The sequence below is a fragment of the Anolis carolinensis genome, chromosome 6, assembly GCF_035594765.1.
Source record: "Anolis carolinensis isolate JA03-04 chromosome 6, rAnoCar3.1.pri, whole genome shotgun sequence".
Classification (NCBI taxonomy): Eukaryota; Metazoa; Chordata; class Lepidosauria; order Squamata; family Dactyloidae; genus Anolis; species Anolis carolinensis.
In genome coordinates this window covers 7,509,440-7,529,435 of record NC_085846.1, presented here as the reverse complement: position 1 = coordinate 7,529,435, position 19,996 = coordinate 7,509,440, and the positions used below count along the sequence as shown (strand labels likewise).

The following is a 19,996-nucleotide window of genomic DNA, read 5'->3' as shown; positions in this document are numbered from 1 at the left end:
CCATGGCGTAGATGCACCTTTTGGCAGAGAAGGCAGAAGCCCTTGTCAAACTACAATTCCCAGAACTTCATAGCAGGGATCCATAGCAGTTAAAAGGGAATCAAGCTGCATTGATTCCACAGTAGATGCGCTTTTTGGCAGAAAGGACAAAGGTACTTGTCAAACTACAACTTCCAGGACTCCATAGCAAGGATCCATAGCAGTTAAAAGGGAATCAAGCTGCATTGATTCCACAGTAGATGCGCTTTTTGGCAGAAAGGACAAAGGTACTTGTCAAACTACAACTTCCAGGACTCCATAGCAAGGATCCATAGCAGTTAAAAGGGAATCAAGCTGCATTGATTCCACAGTAGATGCGCTTTTTGGCAGAAAGGACAAAGGTCCTTGTCAAACTACAACTTCCAGGACTCCATAGCAAGGATCCATAGCAGTTAAAAGGGAGTCAAGCTGCATTGGTTCCACAGTAGATGCACCTTTTGGTAGAGAAGGCAGAAGCCCTTGTCAAACTACAACTCCCAGAACTTCATAGCAGGGATCCATAGCAGTTAAAAGGGAATCAAGCTGCATTGATTCCACAGTAGATGCGCTTTTTGGCAGAAAGGACAACGGTCCTTGTCAAACTACAACTTCCAGGACTCCATAGCAAGGATCCATAGCAGTTAAAAGGGAGTCAAGCTGCATTGATTCCATTGCGTAGATGCACCTGTTGGCAGAAAAGGCAAATCATAGAATCATAGAATAGTAGAGTTGGAAGAGACCACATGGGCCATCCAGTCCAGAAGCAGGAAATCGCATTCAAAGCACCCCCGACAGATGGCCATCCAGCCTCTGCTTAAAAGCCTCCAAAGAAGGAGCCTCCACCACGGCCCCGGGGAGAGAGTTCCACTGTCGAACAGCTCTCACAGTGAGGAAGTTCTTCCTGATGTTCAAGTGGAATCTCCTTTCCTGTAGTTTGAAGCCATTGTTCCGTGTCCTAGTCTGCAGGGCAGCAGAAAACTGCCCTGCAGAAAAGGCCCTTGTCAAACTACAACTCCCACTCTCAAGTGGCGCTTAAGGCAGTGTCAAGCTGCATTGATTGTACAGTACCTTCTCCCAATAGTTGCAGCAAAACTGGCGCCTTCTCGCCGCCGCCGGGATTTCCTTGCTCTCTGCTGCCCCCTGGAGGCCAATCCCGGCGGAGGCCAGCGAGAACCGAGCACGTGATTTCTAGGAAAAGGAGCAAAGGAGTGAAGAAACGGGCGAGGGAGGAGGAGAGAAAAGAAGGAGGGAGGGAGAGAAGGAGGTGTGCATCGCCAGGAGAGGCAAAGCCGGGGATTGCTCACTTCGTCTCCAAGACACGGACTTGGAAGCGGAGGAACTTACCCAGGAAAGGTGAAACTATCATATTATTATTATTATTATTATTATTATCATCGTCAGCTCCCTTTATTACGATGTTGTCATTCCTTTGGCTGTAAAGTTTGAGGATCCAAAATACTCCAGAATTGTCCCAACGCTCGGCTGAGATAGTGATACCTTTGCTTTCTCATGGGACATTTTGTTACATGCAAAAAATATTTAAAATATTGTATATTACTACGTACCTCCAGGCTAGGTATAAAAGGGATTATTATAATATTATTATTATATATAGAAACAATAACATTGTAAAGTAATAATAGTAATATTATATATATTAATTAAAGGGATTATTACGATAATATTGTTATATATAACCTTAACATTGTTAATTGTTACATATAACATTAACAATTTTATTGTTATAACAATAACATTGTAATGTAATAATACAAATATATTTTATATTAATAATGTAATATATATTATATATGCTACAACTTATGATATAGTACAATATATTATATAATACTGATAGTATACTGGTAGTGTATTATATATATTGTGGTATAATAATATAGTACAATATAATATATAATAATGTAATAATTGTATATTATATATTACATGTAACATTACTAATAATATTACAGTATAGTATATTGTGCTATGCTAATAATATATACCTATAATGATAATAATATAATGTAATAGAATATAATAATATATAATGACGTAATTGTGTATTATATTACATGTAATATTACTAATAATACAGTGGTATAGTACAATATAATACTATATAATACTAATATTATGCTATTCTAATAATATAATGTTTTATTTATTTATTTATGACATTTCTAACGCAAAAGGACTGAAGGCGGCTTTACGCATAGGCAACTGTTTGATGCCTTAAAACAATGAGCAATCAAAATGAACATTAAAATAGAAATATAAAATACATTAAAACAATTGAAAACACTGAAAACAATACATTCGCAATTAATCACGTAATCCACAAGCATGATCCGGTCTTATTATAGTAATACTGCAATATAATAATACTAATATTTTTACTATTATTAGTATTAGTATTATTATTTTCATCCTGTTTTGTGTATATCTTGCACAAATGTTTTAAGAATATTGTATACAATTACCTCCAGGCTAGATGTATATGTTGTATGTACATTGTTGCTGTTGTACAACAAAAACAATAATGATATTCCACTTTCCGTTTGTCTCACACAAATTTATTAAAATATTGTGTTAAATTACCTTCAGGCTTGGTGTATAAGATGTATAATATTGTTGTTATTATTATTTATTATTATTATTATTACTTACCCTCCTCTCCTCGAGGCAGTAAGAAATAAATAGTAATATTCATACCCCACTTTTTGTGTGTCTCACATACAGTTATAAAAATATTGTATTAAATTACTTTCAGACTAGGTGTATAAGGTGCAAATTATTATTGTTCTTATTCTCATTGTGATTATTAATATTTTAATTATTACTATTATTGTTATTGTGTACTGTGTTCTTCTCTTGAAAGAGCCTCAAAGCAGCAAAAGCTTAAAAACAATACAGTATACCATTTAAAACCTGCAACGAGTAAACATAGAAGTATTAAATATTTTAAGTGACATAACATCATTAAAAAAACTATTAAAACCCCCAAAACAGAAATGAATAGGAAACGTAAATACTTTCATGACCGGAATCACTGAGTTGCTGTGAGTTTTCTGGGCTGCACAGCCATGTTCCAGAAGCATTCTCTCCTGACATTTTGCCCACATCTATGGCAGGCCTCTTCAGAGGTTGTGAGGTCTGTTGGAAACAAGGCAAGTGGTGTTTATATATTGAATGGCCTTGTAGCTTTAAAGCCTGGCTGTTTCCTGCCTTGGGGAATCCTTTGTTGGGAGGTGTTAGCTAGCGCTGATTGTTTCCTGTCTGGAACTCCCCTGTTTTCTGAGTGACATGAAACAGATATGTCCTATCGAATCAGTGGACTTTAGCTATGTATTGATTCCCCATTTAATAGTTAACGTAGGCTCCATCTACACTGTCTTATGATGCAGTTTGAAACTTAATGGATCTTCTCTAATTGGGATGAAGCAAGATAATTTAATTCATGCTATAATATACTTAAAATTGTGTTATAAAAAATTATCCAACTGCTGTACTTAGTATATATAATACTGTGTGCCTGGAGAACCCCCCCCCCCCCCCATAATATTGCATTTCTTCCTAGTATTTTAGGCCTGAAATAAGTAGATTAATATATATGGCAGTTCATAGGGCATTAAAGTGCATTAATTCTACAGTGTAGATGCACTATAAAGTATGAAATTTCAGGAATGCCATAGATAGCATTGTGTGTGTGTGTGTGTGTGTGTGTGTATATAATGCTATTTATGGCATACCTGAAATTTTATACTTTGGAGTTCATCTACACTGTAGACTTAATGCACTTTAATGTCCTATGAACTGCCATGGCTCAGTGTTACGGAATCAAGGGAATTATAGTTTGGTCAGGCACCAGCATTCTTTGGCATAGAAGGCTGAAAACCCATGGAAAACTACAGCTCCCCGGATCCTATAGTCTTGAGCAATTGCCGTTTAAGTGGCATCAAACTGTGTAGATGTATATCAACTTATTTGAGATAGCGATACTGCCCAGATCAGCTTTTGCTTTTCTCTGGCAAAAGTGAGGCATTCCTGCTGGCAAACTAGACAGCCCTTTGTTTTCCTCTGTTGTGATTCATCCCATGTTGGGAGAAAAATGGGATGTAAAACAAGTAAATGATTAATTCCAGTTCATAGAAATGTGTTAGTCACTGCTGAGTTGCACTGATATTGTGGGTGCAGTGTTCTTGGGAATGTAACCACTTTTAGACAACTAAGGGCCCTTTACACTGACCATATAATCCAGTTTCTGAGTCCAGATTATCTACTTTGAACTGGATTATATTTATTTATTTATTTATTATTCAAACTTATATGCTGCCACTCCCCTAGGGCTCGGGGTGGCTTACAAGAACAGGCTAAAATCTAACAATTTAAAAACATCTTAAAAGCATCTTAAAAACATCTTTTAAAAATATCAATAACAGATATCAAAAGCCTGCCGAAACAGGTGTCTTACATGCCCACATATAATCCAGTTCAGAGCAGATAATCTGGATTCAGAAAGTGAATTACAGTAGAGTCTCACTTATCCAAGCTAAACGGGCCGGCAGAAGCTTGGATAAGCGAATATCTTGGATAATAAGGAGGGATTAAGGAAAAGCCTATTCAACATCAAATTAGGTTATGATTTTACAAATTAAGCACCAAAACATCATGTTATACAACACATTTGACAGAAAAAGTAGTTCAATATGCAGTAATATTATGTTGTAATTACTGTATTTACGAATTTAGCACCAAAAATACCATGATATATTGAAAACATTGACTACAAAAATGGCTTGGATTATCCAGAAGCTTGGATAAGCGAGGCTTGGATAAGTGAGACTCTACTGTATATGGCAATGTTGATTCAACAGTGGACCGTTTCTCTGTCTAGGTGCATCTACATTGGAGACTTAATGCAGTTTGACACCACTTTAACTGCCATAGCTTAATGCTATGGGATGTTGGGGGTGGTAGTTAAATGAGGCATCAGCACTCTTGGTTAGAGAAGGGAAAATGACTTGTAAAACTACAACTCCCATAGATGTGGGCTAAACATCAGGAGAGAATGCTTCTGGAACATGGCCAGACAGCCCGGAAAATTCGCCGCAATCCAGTTCAAGTGGTATCAAACTGCGTTAAGTTTCCAATGTAAAAGTGCCCTGGGTGGCATTTAAAAGACTTTGTAAAAAGGAGATTCTTCATCAAAGGCTTTGTCAACCTAAGTATGCTTTGATTCTCCTTCTTTCCCCCTTTTCTTTCTTTTCTGTTGTCTCCCACAGCTTATATTTATTTACTTATTTACCTTGTAATTTTGTCATCCTGTTCCCTGGCCAAGACCTACATCTCTCGTCTCCGAAAGTTCAAGCAGATGTCATTATCTTTTTTTATTCTAACTTCCTGATACTTGCGGTGCTGACGCCCACTCCATGTCTATACCTTCTTTTGGTGTGGCCCTGCATGCACTTCTTAGATAAAAAAATATTATTCCGGTTACATTACCTCACAACCTCTGAGGGTGCCTGCCATGGATGTGGGCGAAACGTCAGGAGAGAATACTTCTAGAACATGGCCATACAGCCCGGAATACATACAACAACCCTACATCTACATTCATGCAGTTTGATAACAGTTTTCATTGCCAAGTCTCAATGCTATGGAATCCTATGATTTGTTGTTTGCCTCTGTCTGGCAAAGGCTATAGACCTGGTAAAAGTACAATTCCTGGGATTACATAGTAGCCCGTGGCAATTAAAGTGGTGCTTTAAGTCGCCAGTGTGGATTCACCCCAAGTTGCAACAAACAGCAGAGTTCTGAAACTGGGACTCCCAGCAACTCTAGAAACTGGGGAGAATGGGAGTGCAACAAGAGTTATATTTTGAAGCTGTGACATACACAAATTGGAGCAATGATTATTGAAAACAAATGCGTTTGCGTTGCATTTTAATTTTTTAGTTTGGGTTTTATTCTACTACTAGCGTGGGTACCCAGCGTTGCCCAGGTTATTTGAAAAAGTCATATTTTCATTGTACAAAATGCATAAGGTTGTGGGTGAACTATAACTGATGTAATTGCAGGTGAACCCAGAGAAACTCCATCAGTACTTAAAATTTATGTTGGGCAAGTTTGCTCTAGATGCATCATTGGTAGATTTCAGTGTGCTCTCTGGCTGTAGGGTAAACTACAACTTTCACTATGGTGAATCAGTCCCCTCCAACCCCTCTAGTAAGTTGAGTTAGTCATGGGGTTTCTGTGTGCCAAGTTTGGTCCAGGTCCATCATCGGTGGAGGTCACAGTTTCCCTGGTTTTGAGTGAACTACAACTCCCAGAAAGGAAGGTCAGTCCCCCCCAAACCCCTCCAGAAATCAAATTTCAGCATATCAGGTATGTGTGTCAAGTTTGGTTCAGATCCATCGGTGTTTGGATTCACAGTGCTAGGTGAACTACAATTCCCCCAAATCAAGCTAAACTTCCCCCAAAGGCCTCCAGTATTTTTTGCTGGTCATGGGGTCTCTGTGTGCCAAGTTTGGTCCAATTCCATCTTTGGTGGAGTTCAGAGTGCTCACTGATTGCAGGTGAACTATAAATCCCAGTACCTACAGCTCCAAAATTTCCAGGCCAATTCCCCTCAAAACCCACCAGTATTCAAATGTGGGCATATCGGGTATGAATGCCAAGTTTGGTCCAGATCCATCATGGTTTGGGTTCATAGTGTGCTCTGGATGCAGGTGAACTACAACTCCTATAAATCCCTCCAAATACTTCCAGTATTTTTTCTTGGTCATGGGGTTTCTGTGTGCCAAGTTAGTTCTAGGTCCATCGCTGGTGCAGTTCAGAGTGCTTTTAAATTGCAGGTGAACTATACATCCCAGTACATACAACTCCTATCAATCATGATGAATTCTCCCCAAACCTCTTCAATATGTTCAGTTGCTGATCAATTCCTCTGTTTGCTTTGCACCATTGAAAAGAGTAGGAAAGGGTTACGGGAGAGGCAGTGGGCGGGATTATGCAAATTCCACACCAATGGAAAAAAAATAAGAAACACTGTGGTGGAGGAAAAACAGAAAATCTAGGACAAAATTGTCACCGTATTAAAGCCTTCCCTTGGGTGGTGGGCAGTAGGGTGTTTGTGGAGGACATTGGCAGGCTCTTGGGCATGTTCACGGTGCTCACTATAACCAACAATGTCATTGAAGGAAGGGACATTGATGTCTCCTGAGTGGTGGGAGATATAATAATAATAATAATAATAATAATAATAATAATAATAATAATAATAATAATAAAAACTTTATTTATACCCCGCCACCATCTCCCCGTGGGGACTCGGGGCAGCTCACAATGTTACAAAAATAACAGCGCCAATACACCAACAATATACACAGTTTAAAACACAAGAAGATAATAAAGCAGAAGTTAAAACAAAGGTTTATACAACAGTAATATCAAACAACCACCAATGCCATTCAGTCAACTTCAAAGGTGGTGGTGGTGGTGGGGGACGGGACTATAGCAGCAATATAAGATAAAATCATTAGATTAAAATGCCCCGATGAAAGGAACCTAATAGCATTCAGAATAGAATTATAATGAGGCTGGTCATCCAAAGGCTGTCTCTCCAAAGGCCAGCCCAAACATCCAGGTTTTCAATTGTTTCTTAAAGGATGATCTAGAGCTATTCGTGGAAGTGGGAGCTTGTCTGTGGAAGTGGACAGCCCAGCCACAATATGTGAAATGCATTGAATGCAACCCTATTGCTCTCTCCCTTTATGTACATTTTAATGCATTTGTGTTGTTTTAATTTGTAGTGTGATTAGTGGCCTTGAGTACCTATATTTCAGAAAGGAAGGATACAAATAAAAGCAGGATGATGAGGATGATGTTTTCCCTCTTCCTTCAGGATTTCCTCCTTTGCCGCAACCCTTTTCCTCTCCTCCGATGGCGACGCCACGGAAAGGCATTCGCAGGACACGGCAGCTGCGCCAGTGGACGGTGGAGCAAGTGGAGAGTGGGAAATTCCCCGGTCTGGTTTGGGACGATCCGCCGGCCAAGACCATGTTCCGCATCCCGTGGAAACACGCCGGGAAACATGAGTTCCGACATGATGAAGACGCCGGGTTTTTCAAGGTATTGTGTTCCTTGTTCACATGTTGGGCTCTCTTCTCCCAGTTGTGCTGTGGGTAAGTCTTCCACTAGAAGAAAGCACCAAGACACACGCTGGTAGATTCCAACAGCTTTTATTGTACAGAATATCAGAACCTTCTCTTTAGCCCATTTATATAGGGGCTCTCACATACCAGAGAGTAATTGAGGTTTTATGGCTGGTCCGTTTTATGGCTGGCATCTGTTCTTTGTAAGCGCTTGGTCTGTATCCGGAGATGTCAGAGAACGGAGATCATGACATCACATCAGCACTGACCACTTAAGTTCTAACGTAGGCACGGGCCAACTTAGGCCCTCCAGGTGTTTTGGACTGCAACTCCCACAATTCCTAACAGCCGGTAGGCTGTTAGGAATTGTGGGAGTTGAAGTCCAAAACGTTCGAGCCTCCTCTTTTTATTTCCCAGGCTTGGGCCGTCTTCAAAGGCAAGTGCAACTCCAACGACCCTGCAACTTGGAAGACCCGTGTCCGCTGCGCTTTGAGCAAGAGTTCGGAGTTCGAGGAGATGCCGGAGCGTTCGAGGTTGGACATCGCCGAGCCTTACAAGGTCTACCGCCTGGTGCCGGTGTCTGAGCAGCTGGCAGGTAAGGAAGCCAAGCTACAAATCCCAGGATTCCTAGCAGTTAAAGTGGCGTCAAAGTGATTTAACTCCACAGTATAGATGCACCCTCAGATCCCTGGGAGGGTATGCTTAGTATCTCCTCCCTCTTTCCTTCTCTTAAGGGTGTAAAAAAGAGACATCAAAGAAGACAAAGGCTGGACGATCCAAAAAAAACAGCAATCCCGTAGAGAGCATTATTCAGCCTGCTGGCTCCCTTTCATTAATCAAAATGGTAAGTACGAAAGAAGGGAAGGATTTAGTCCAGGCATGGGCAAACTTCAGCCCTCTGTGTGTTTTGGACTTCAACTCCCACCATTCCTAACTTAAGCGGCTGCGGGGCAAAAGGAAAGGGCCTGAGGCTGTTAGGAATGGTGGGAGTTGAAGTCCAAAACACCTGGAGGGCCCAAGTTGGCCCATGCCAGATTTAGTCCCTTCAGTCCAGCGTGATGTAGTGGATTTCTTGTTATTGTTGTTGTCGTTGGGTTTATTTAGACTCGAAAGTGGCTGACATTTCAGTGGCATTTCGATACAATCCAAATATGTCAACATCAAAATAGAATTAACATCAATGGTATTCATAAATGCGTTGTTGATGTTGTTGTTGTTGTTGTTGTTGCCGTTGTAAACATCCCCACCCAAACAATTTTTTTCTCGGTGTCTTAGTTTTTCGTCCTGTTCCTAGGGTTATTTGAGATGTTGATCCAGAAAATTGCATGAGCCTCCGGTGGTGCAGCGGGTTAAACCGCTGAACTTGCTGACCAAAAGGTCGGTGGTTTGGATCCTGGTAGCGGGGTGAGCTTCCGCTGTTAGCCCCAGCTTCTACCAACCTAGCAGTTCGAAAACATATAAATGTGAGCAGATCAATAGGTACCGCTCTGGCGGGAAGGTAACAACGCTCCATGCAGTCATGCCAGCCTCATGACCTTGGAGGTGTCTATGGACAACGCCGACTCTTCGGCTTAGAAATGGAGATGAGCACCAACCCCCAGAGTCGGACACAACTAGACAATGTCAGGGGGAAACCTTTACCTTTACCTAGACTGCATCAATGCTAATTTTTTAGATAGGGTTATCATGGTTTTCTATGGGCAACTGCATCCTATTTTTGTGGGGGGCAATTGCCTTTGGGAGTTTTTAGTCCCCATAATTCCTTCCAGTAGACTCATTGTATCAGTTGTTGAATGGGTGAGATGACACTTGCGTAAACTTTTACTGATTTAATAGGTCTACTCTATACACTTATGTGAAGGATAGGACAGTCATGGGTTGGTTTTTGAGTGGGATCCTGTTGCTAACATGTCTTGATATCGCGCACTTGCGTCTCCCGCAGGAGGAGAGCTCGGGCCCGGAAGCCATGGCAAGCCACACGCCAAATGCCATGGGCTCCTCTGCTTACCTGAAAGTGGAAAACAGCCCTGAACTGGGTGAACCAGGTGGGAGAAAGTTCCTTTTCCCTATACATTCACAACATTTTATTTTCTCTATACATTAGGTCAATCACAACATTTTTAAAAATAATAATGAAAATATGTTCCTAGTTTGAAAGTATTATTTCTTGTTCAATTGTGTAGTCCTTACTTTGAAAGCAGTGGTTCTACACCGGGAACTTTGTTTTTGCGCCAACAACTTTGTTAAATAGGTGAATGATGATGTTAGATTGGTGGACTGGATAGCAAAATGTACTATAACACAATGTCCTTAGTGCAAAGACAAAGTTTTTGCAGTTTAATAAACTTTCACCATCTATATATATAAAAGGGTAATGAAATTTCGGCCTAGGACAAAACAACAAAACTACACATCCCAGAAACACTAAACTTGGCAGCACAACCCCTCATCCATGCCTCTACATTCATACAATAAAAAGAAAACAAAAATAAAGTCCTAATTAGAGGGAGAGGAATAATTGGTTTTATCCAATTGCTGCCAGTTAGAAGGCTAAGCTCTGCCCACTTGGTCTCCTAGCAACCCACTCAGCCCAGGGGACAGGCCTGGTTAGGCCTCACTTAGGCCTCTTCCACAGATTATCTAATTTGCACTGGATTATATGGCAGTGTAGACTCAAGGCCCTTCCACATAGCTATATAACCCATTTATAATGGACTTAATGCCAGGGGAAAACCTTTACCTTTTACCTTAACTACCAGCAATTCCTCAATACTTTATTTCCCATACCATCATAATTTGCCACAGCAACGTGTGGCCGGGCACAGCTAGTGTTTTTATAAAAGAGGCAATTAGGAAATGACATTTTATAACCCAGGGGAAAAAATTATAATTTATTGGGACTATGGCTGGCTACGGAGGGGCAAATCTTTCTGATGCTGAGCAGTGCACTGCATTCTGGGAAATGTAGTTTAGAGCAGGGCCTTTTGAATTTTCTGGCATAAGGCTCCCTCCCTTCCCAAAATACATTTCCCAGAGTTCTGTACTTTTCCTAGAAAACTCTGCTCCCTCTGTTCCCCTTTCCTAATGGCGAGAGGCCATTAATTTACCGAGGAAATGCAAGGCTGGCAATAATGCAGCCTTTTTGGCTTTGCTTCCTTGCACTGAATATAAAACTGATTTTGGGAGCCTTCCGAGATTTACAAAACTAAAACCAAAAGTATGGGATAAGTTTCAATTTCTTAATTTTTGGTGCAGACTGCTCGTGTGCGTCAGATATCATATTGTAAGTACGAATAATATGAAATTGATCCAACTTACGACGCTTTCCAGTTTTTTGGCACATACCTGTTATCCTTGTTCTAGATGTGTTTGGTTGGCTGTGTTTATTCGCCAATGGGTGAAAGACACTCTGCACATACTTAGTGACTCTATTATTATTAATATTAATATTATTGTTATCATCATCATCATCATTATGCAATCCCGCCAGAACAGTCTCTCAAGTTTTCCTGTACAGAATCAACTGGAAACTTGGCAGCTTTTGTGTAAGAAAGGAGCTGGTAGGCTATGCAAAATCACTTGTTTCTCCCCAAGTTTTGAATTTTGCTTCTCTCTTTGACCGAGCAGCAGAGACAGAGACAGAGAAGAACACTTTCTGCTTGAACCTGGTTCCTGACTTGCCAGTGGGCATTAATGCCACGGAAACAGGTGAGATCCCCAAATGGGTCCCTTCGCTGTTATGTCAGCCTACAGATGTGCTTAATTGCAACACTACCACCCCCATCATCCTCATATCTTTAACGGCTACTACAACATAGAATTTCTAGACTTTTTTTTCTTGTATCAGGAGCAACATGGGAAAATGCAAGTTACTTTTGGTGTGAGAGAATTGGTCGTCTCCAAGGACGTTGCCCAGGGGATGTCCAGATGTTTGGTGTTTTACCATCCTTGTGGAAGGCTTTTCTCCTGTCCCTGCATGGGGAGCTGGAGTTGACAGAGGGAGCTCACCTGCTGTTCCTGGAATTGAACCACTGGCCTATCGGTTAGCAGTCCTGCCAGCACAAGGATTTAACCCATTGCGCCACTGGAGCTCCAATTTCTGGGCAGATTTGGATATACAATGTATAAATCATTCTCCCAGGCCGGTCTCGAAAAGCATTGAAAAAACACAACTGACGTTTCCCCTTCTCAACTATCAATCAAACAATGACATTTACCTCTTGTTCTACTTAATTGCATTTTATCTTCTGCTGAATATAAACCAATCTGTTTAAAATTGATACATAAACCACGATGAATATTCAAAACAGCAATTTATCCCTTGTGACTAAGGTTCAGGTTCTTCTAAATTCATCTTTATCCCCTTCGTATTCTCCCCGATGTTGTTCCCTTTTAATTTAAATTAATCATATCATATATATCAGGCATGGGCAAGCTCGGGCCCTCCAGGTGTTTTGGAATTCTGGGAGTTGAAGTCCAAAACACCTGGCGGGCCCAAGTTTGCCCATGTCTGATATACAGTAGAGTCTCACTTATCCAACATAAACGGGCCAGCAGAGTGTTGGATAAGAGAATATGTTGGATAATAAGGAGAGATTAAGAAAAAGCCTATTAAACATCAAAATAGGTTATGATTTTACAAATTAAGCACCAAAACATCATGTTATACAACAAATTTGAAAGAAAAAGTAGTTCAATACACATTAATGCTATGTAGTAAATACTGTATTTACGAATTTAGCACCAAAATATCACAATGCATTGAAAACATTGACTACAAAAAATGCGTTGGATAATCCAGAATGTTGGTTAAGTGAGTGTTGGATAAGTGAGACTCTACTATATAGCCTGTTTACAGTATTACTGTTTACTGAGTTTCTACAATTTCTTTTTGCATTGTATCTCATACAGTCTTTCCACCTTGGTTCTCAATACTATTATTTTAGCAATCATCCCTTTGACTTCTTGTTGTAATGTATATTATTATCTGTTGTATTGTTTTAATTGTGCTATGATATGTTGTTTTTATATTCTCTTATATTGTATTGCTCTGGGCATGGCCCCATGTAAGCCGCCCCGAGTCCCAGTTGGGGAGATGGTGGCGGGGTATAAATAAAGTTTTATTATTATTATTATTATTATTATTATTATTATTATTATTATTATTAATTTTCATTTTTTGATTCTGCCAAAATGAGGTTTTTCTTAAAGTTTGGGTAGAGTCTCATTTCTTGAAATTGAACCATTGACTCTCGTCCTGTTTTTAGCCGTGCAGTGAGGGTGAGAAGACGCAATCCAGTCATGCTGGTGGGCATCCCAGTGCCAACCAGTTAACCATGGTGCCGGTCCAGTTAAGACCTTCCTTCCAGTCCAACACTACTCTTCTTCTCTTCTTCTCACCTTCGTAGGAGAAGATTCTGTCTTTCTGTCCATCTTCTATGGCGGGGTTCAAGCGCAATGGATGTGGATCCCGGCAAACGAATTTCTCATCACCTCCGTCGCCGCTCCACCGGGAGCGCCAGCAAACATCATAAGCCGGGTGGTTCTGCCGCCCCCCAACAAGACGGAAGACCCTCAAAAGCAGGAAGCCGTTCGGCGCTTGTTGAGGAACCTGGAGAAGGGAGCGATGGTGGCCTGCAACTCCAAAGGGATCTTCATCCAGTGTCGAGACCAAGCCAACATCTTCTGGCGTGGCCCAAACGGGCATGGCAAGCTGGAGAACGGAGCTTTCGTCGAGCTCTTCAGCACCAAATCCTTCCAAGCAGGTCAGACCAAGAGCATGGAAACATTACTTTTTGGAGGCTCCTAGAATTTGCAGAACAAAACTCCCAGGATCAGGGAATTTCAGTCTCCTGGTTGCCTTCAAAGGGCCATTGAATCAATGGATGCTGAAATCCTAGATCGTGCAGAAGGCCAACTATACAGGGTGTTTGAAAAAGAACTCCCTTTTTTAGTGTAAATTACATTAAAACTAGGGAGTTCTTTTTCAAACACCCTGTATACTATTTTAAATAACGCAAGCCAACAAAATCAAACTTTTTGTAATCATCAGAAATGAGAGTTGCACAGTTTAAATTAATGTTTATGCTGATTTTAAATATGTCTTTATTTTTATCCCATTAGGTCAACTTTTTAAAATATGATGAATGATACATTCTAGCAGACTACTGTCAAGTTTGCATATTTTACATCCTATTCGTGTAACAAGCCAACAAGTATTTTTATCATACGATAATTTTAGGACATTCTTACAGAGTTTTTTGTGCTGAGTTCACATCTGCGTATTTTTTTTCTATCATGTGTAGTTTTTGCAATGAGGCTGATTGAGTAATTAATGCATTTACATACTGATATCAATGGAATCTAATTAACCACAAGCCAACAAGTATTTTTCATCGGATATAATTTTTGGACATTCTTATAGAATTTTTTGTGCTGAATTCAAATCTGTGTTTACTTTTTTCTCCATCATGTGTAGTTCTTACAATGAGGCTAATTGAATAACTAATAATTTACGCACTGATATCAATAGCATCTTAATTGATATCAGCTCGTAAATGCATTAATTATTCGATTAGCCTCATTGCAAAAACTACACATGATTGAGAAAAAATAAACACAGATCTGAATTCAGCACAAAAAACATTGTAAGAATGACCTAAAATTATATCTGATGAAAAATATGTTGGGTGAGTGGGCTTATTAACAAAAGACACTCCCTATAAATGCACAGCCGAGTAACTTATGAGCAGCAGCATGACCCAACACCAGTAGCCAAAAGTGATGAAAAGAACAAAAACACAGAGACCAATGTTATCTCTTCCTTGGGAGGCTTTTCTTTGTAGCAAAATAATATGGTTGCACTATTTACAAAAACAAGATTTCACAACACAAATAAAGTTCTTTATACTTCTTTCTCATGCAGATAAACAGTTTCGCTCTCACAGAGCCTCCTTTCACACCGAACTTACACAGGACTTTCACACAGTAGCTCTACACACAGCAGCCTTCACACTGGAGCTTCACACACGAGGCCTTCAACCTTGGGCTTCTTTCACCAAAGCTTATATTGAACTGTAGCTTTTTCTGAGTCATTGCATCCATTTAATCCTTTCAGTGCATGACTCACATTTTTTTGTAATTTGTATAAAAGTTTATTTTATAATATTTCTGAAAAATACTTGTTGGCTTGTGTAATGTTTGGTGCTCCTTAATTTTTACCCAGTTTGGGTCTCTAGGTGTTATTACTCACATCACTTTTGATTATCCACCATATGAACTGGGGATAATGGGAATTGTCACCCCATAGCAGCTATGGTCTAAGTGAAACTAGAACAAGGGCTGAACATTTCAGCAACTTAAATTGGTCCAGGTATATGCTCGCTCTGTGCAATAATGTTTTTACTGACGGTCATGTTTAAATCGATTGTTTTTCTAATGTGGAATTTTTATTATAATGTGTATGTTACTGCTATTTTATAGTTTTGATTTTAATGAAGAAATTGTGGCATTGAATGTTTGCTGTTTATATGTATGTTAACCGCCCTGAGTCCCTTTGGGGAGAGAGGGCGGTCTAGAAATAAAGTATTATTATTACTATTATTATTATTACTATTATTATTATTACACTTGTGTGTGGCCCTGAGGCTGGGGAAAGGTTAGAGTATTTCAAAAGCAGACATAATATGTAGAGGCCTTGTATCTCAAGCCAAATCCTACTCTCCTCACTAAACCGAATAAACTGCAGCCTTCCAGATGTTACTATATCACAACTCCCATCGGCTGAAGCCATGATGTCCAATGAGGAGAAATACAAGAGCTACAGTCCAGCATCAGGAGAGCCACATGAAAAGACATGATTCTCGTGGTCATTTGGAGGCAATTTAAGACACTGAATTAGGACTTGTTGTATTGACCTTTTCTTTTTGTTATCTGCCCATAGCACTGGACGAGTTCCAACAGGGCTTGGGTCCGATGCCCCAGTATCAGGTGACCCTCTGCGTTGGACAGGAATTGGACGAGAGGGAGAACATTGACAGCAAACTTATCGTCATCCAGGTGAGAAGGGCTAGAAGTTGACAGTGTGGCTTTGTGAACCTCGAAAGGCGGGCACAGTGGTCTCACTTGGGAGTCCCATGGACTTTGATGGCCAAGGCACACAGAAACAATGAGTCTATACTTAGAAATATGTTTGGGAACTTGGAACGGAGAGAGAGACTTTCTGAGATGGAATAGATCCAATGAGGCCAAAGTGTATTTTCATGTTGTGTTGCTCTGTTTCTCCACCCCGCAGATGGAACAAATTAATGCTGTTCGGTTGCTGCCTCCTCCTCCTTCTCCTCCTCCTCCTGCTACTCCTGCAGTGGAAGAGTCATCCTGCCTTGACCTTGTCTCCAAAGCCATCTTGTCTGCAAATATCTGAAACGTAGAAGTTTCCAATCCCTGGTTCCTCTCGAGGAGCTCATGTGACAGTGGCCCTAATCCTATTCCAATTAGGGCGGGACTTCTTGTGGTATACCTTTGCCCAGGTGGACCAGCACTACCTGCAAACTATTTCCCTGCATAATGGAAATGTATGAAACACTATAGAGAGTGGACAAGCAGCTGGATTGGAGGACTCGCTTGTGGATTCGGCTTATTTCGTGCAATCCTGAGATAACAGTGGCAATTTGGGGTGCAGCTACACTGTAGATTTAATGCGGTTTTGAAACCACTTGAACCACCATGGCTCTGGGAGTTGTAGTTTGGGGAAGTACCAGCACACTTTTGTTAGAGAAGGCCAAAGACTATGCAAAACTACAGCTCCCTTGATCCTGTAGCATATTAAGCCATGGTCCCAATCTGTATTAATTCCATAATGTAGATGCACCTTTGCTTGAGAATCTCCTTTTTGTTTTGCTTTGGTCATTTCCTTCTATTAAAGGTAAAGGTTTCCCCTGACGTTAAGTCCAGTCATGTCTGACTCTGGGGTGTGGTGCTCATCTCCATTTCTAAGCTGAAGATCCAGCGTTGTCCGTTACCTTCCCGCCAAAACGGTACCTATTGATCTACTCACATTGGCATGTTTTCGAACTGCTAGGTTGGCAGGAGCTGGAGCTAACACTGGCCGCTCATACCACTCCCGGGGCTTGAACCTGGGACCTTTCGGTCTGCAGCTCAGTGCTTTAATGCACTTCACCACTGGGCTCCTTCTATTACTATATTACAAAAAACGTATTTTTGTAATAAATTGTATATACAAAAATATTACCTACACATTACAAGCTTTTCCAGCTCTGCTGTTTGGCTTACTTGGCCACTCTCAAACCTTCTTGCACTTTGGGTTGTTGTGAATTTTTCAGGCTGTATTGCCATGTTCTAGAAACATTCTCTCCTGATGTTTCGCCCACATTTGTGGCAGACATCCTCAGAAGTTGAGGTCTGTTGTAAACTATGCAAGTGGGGTTTATATATCTGTGGAATAATGTGCAGTATGGGAGAAAGAACTCTTGTCTGTTGAAGGCAAGTGTGAATGTTGCAATGGGCCAGCTTGATTAGCATTGACTGGCCTTGCATCTTCAAAGCCTGGCTGCTTCCTGCCTGGGGGAATCTTTTGTTGGGAGGTGTTAGCTGGCCCAGGTTGTTTCCTGTCTGGAATCCCCGTTTTCTGAGTGTTGTGTTTTATTTACTGTCCAGATTTTAGAGGGTTTTTTTTTAAATAATGGTAGTCAGATTTTGTTTGTTTTCATGGTTTCCTCCTTTGCACTTTATTCATAGGATAACAAAAAAAAAAAAAATAGAACAAAACTTCCTATCTCTTTGTTTGTCTTCTCATGTGAATCTAATACTCCTTAAATAATAAACAAATCATCAAAACAAATGCTGGAGTCTGTATCCTGTTTGAACAACCAGGGAGTTGTTATTTTGCAAAACTGCTTGCTGAAGGAACACAATGACCTCTTCTGTGGTTGAGTGAGATTGCATCACTTTTGACAATGCAAATTATACTCTTTAAAAAAACAAGCAATTCTGAACATTAGGAAGCTGAGTTATACCAGCTCAGATGACACTATGCAACATGATTTTCATTCCCGAGTTATACCTGTCATTTCCTAATTGGTTCTGTCATAAAAACATGGAACAAAGACCATTGTTTTTGCAAGACATCCTGCAGCACATTTTGCTCTAGTTTTTCAGTGACCATCTCATAGTCTCAATCAATTCAGTCTAGTTTGTAGCAGCCACAAAAACAAAGTTTATGGAGTAGAGCAACTACAGTAGAGTCTCACTTATCCAACATAAGCAGGCCGGCAGAACGTTGGATAAGCGAAAATGTTGGATAATAAGGAGGGATTAAGGAAAAGCCTATTAAACATCAAATTACATTATGATTTTACAAATTAAGCACCAGAACATGTTTTACAACAAATCAACAGAAAATGCAGTTCAATACATGGTAATGTTATGTAGTAATTACTGTATTTACAAATTTAGCACCAAAACATTGCAATTTATTGAAAACATTGACTACTAAAAGGCATTGGATAATCCAGAATGCTGGATAAGCGAGACTATACTGTACTATTGAACTAAGTACCACACAATTCAACAGGAAATAAGACTTTCAAACCAGGAACAGATTTTTTTTTCAAATTTTGTTGCATACTGTTATTCATCTGTGATCTACGAAGAAATACATACAGATTTGCTGAAAATATACATAACATTTTTGCAGCCTGGTAACTCAAGAAGTTATGTTCTGCCTTCCTGGATGAATTATGGAAAGCAAAATGGGACATTTCCCAACTGATTTATTTCCTGCTTTGGATTGAGAGAGACAGAGAACAATTCAGATTTTGGATAATCTCAAACGTGAGGAAGTTTCCCCCTGATTTCTTAAGGTTTTTGCCTTCCCAACGTGCATTGACTTTGCAGTTGTGCAGATTTTATTTTAAAATTATGCTGCATACCAAGAAAGAGAAAGATTTAAGGCACATATAAACCTGTGTACAATGGCTGTTAGGAATTGTGGGAGTTGAAGTCCAAAACACCAGGAGGGCCCAAGTTTGCCCATGCTTGGTATAAATTCATGCAGTGTTGTTCAATACAATTAAACTGTGTAATACGAGGCCCCATCTACACTGCCATATGTGGTTTAACTGCATTGAACTGGATTATGTGAGTCCACACTGCCATATAATCCAGTTCAAATCAGATAATCTGGATTTCATATGGCACTGTAGAAGGGGTCAATGATAAACAATGGCAAAAAATGCCCAAATTAAATCCATTATATTCAGCTCCAAAGCAAAGACCTTGTGTTTGGGTGCTTCTTCTTCCTCCGATCCTCTGCAGCAAATGAATGGCTGATGATGAGTCAAATCTCATTTCTTGTGGTTTTCTGTTATCTTTTTCTTTTGGGGTTTTTCGCTTTTCTTAAGTAGGGCAATTCGTGCCTGCGGGTTCATTTGTCATGCTGAACACTTCGATTGAGTTGCTGTGAGTTTTCCAGGCTTTATGGCCATATTCCAGAAGCATCCTCTCCACTTAAAAAATAAAAATAAATATTATTTAGCGTGTTTATACATAAAAAAGAGTGAGAACAATATCAGGTATAGGAAATGTATGGAAAACAAGAAGGAAAGGGGAAAAATGTGAAAATAAAAGAAAAAGGGTAAAAATAGAAAAAAGTGAATAAATAATGATAAAAAATAACAAATGTGAAAAATCAAAAAAATAGAAAAAAAGAAAAAAATCAAAGTTAAAAAATTTAAAAAAACACTCTCTTCTGACGTTTCGTCCAGACAAGAAACAATCGGGGCCAGCTAATCACCTCCCAACAA

The 19,996-nt window shown here is 39.9% G+C and overlaps 1 protein-coding gene across 1 annotated transcript; it reads left to right on the top strand.

The window, feature by feature from the left end:
- The first annotated feature begins 1,213 nt into the window (after positions 1-1,213).
- Positions 1,214-18,033, top strand: irf9 (interferon regulatory factor 9). The gene is made up of 9 exons (XM_062984405.1): positions 1,214-1,371; positions 7,925-8,151; positions 8,592-8,769; positions 8,909-9,018; positions 10,117-10,219; positions 11,802-11,882; positions 13,583-13,939; positions 16,117-16,232; positions 16,468-18,033. The coding sequence occupies exons 2-9, from the start codon at positions 7,963-7,965 to the stop codon at positions 16,594-16,596; spliced, it is 1,263 nt and encodes a 420-aa protein (XP_062840475.1). The 5' UTR covers positions 1,214-1,371; positions 7,925-7,962; the 3' UTR covers positions 16,597-18,033.
- Positions 18,034-19,996: the final 1,963 nt, after the last annotated feature.

Coding starts and splice junctions, on each gene's coding strand:
- irf9 (XM_062984405.1), top strand. CDS start 7,963: ATGGCGACGCCACGGAAAGGCATTCGCAGGACACGGCAGCTGCGCCAG. Junction 8,152..8,591: donor AAGACGCCGGGTTTTTCAAG/GTATTGTGTTCC, acceptor TTTATTTCCCAG/GCTTGGGCCGTCTTCAAAGG. Junction 9,019..10,116: donor CCCTTTCATTAATCAAAATG/GTAAGTACGAAA, acceptor CGTCTCCCGCAG/GAGGAGAGCTCGGGCCCGGA.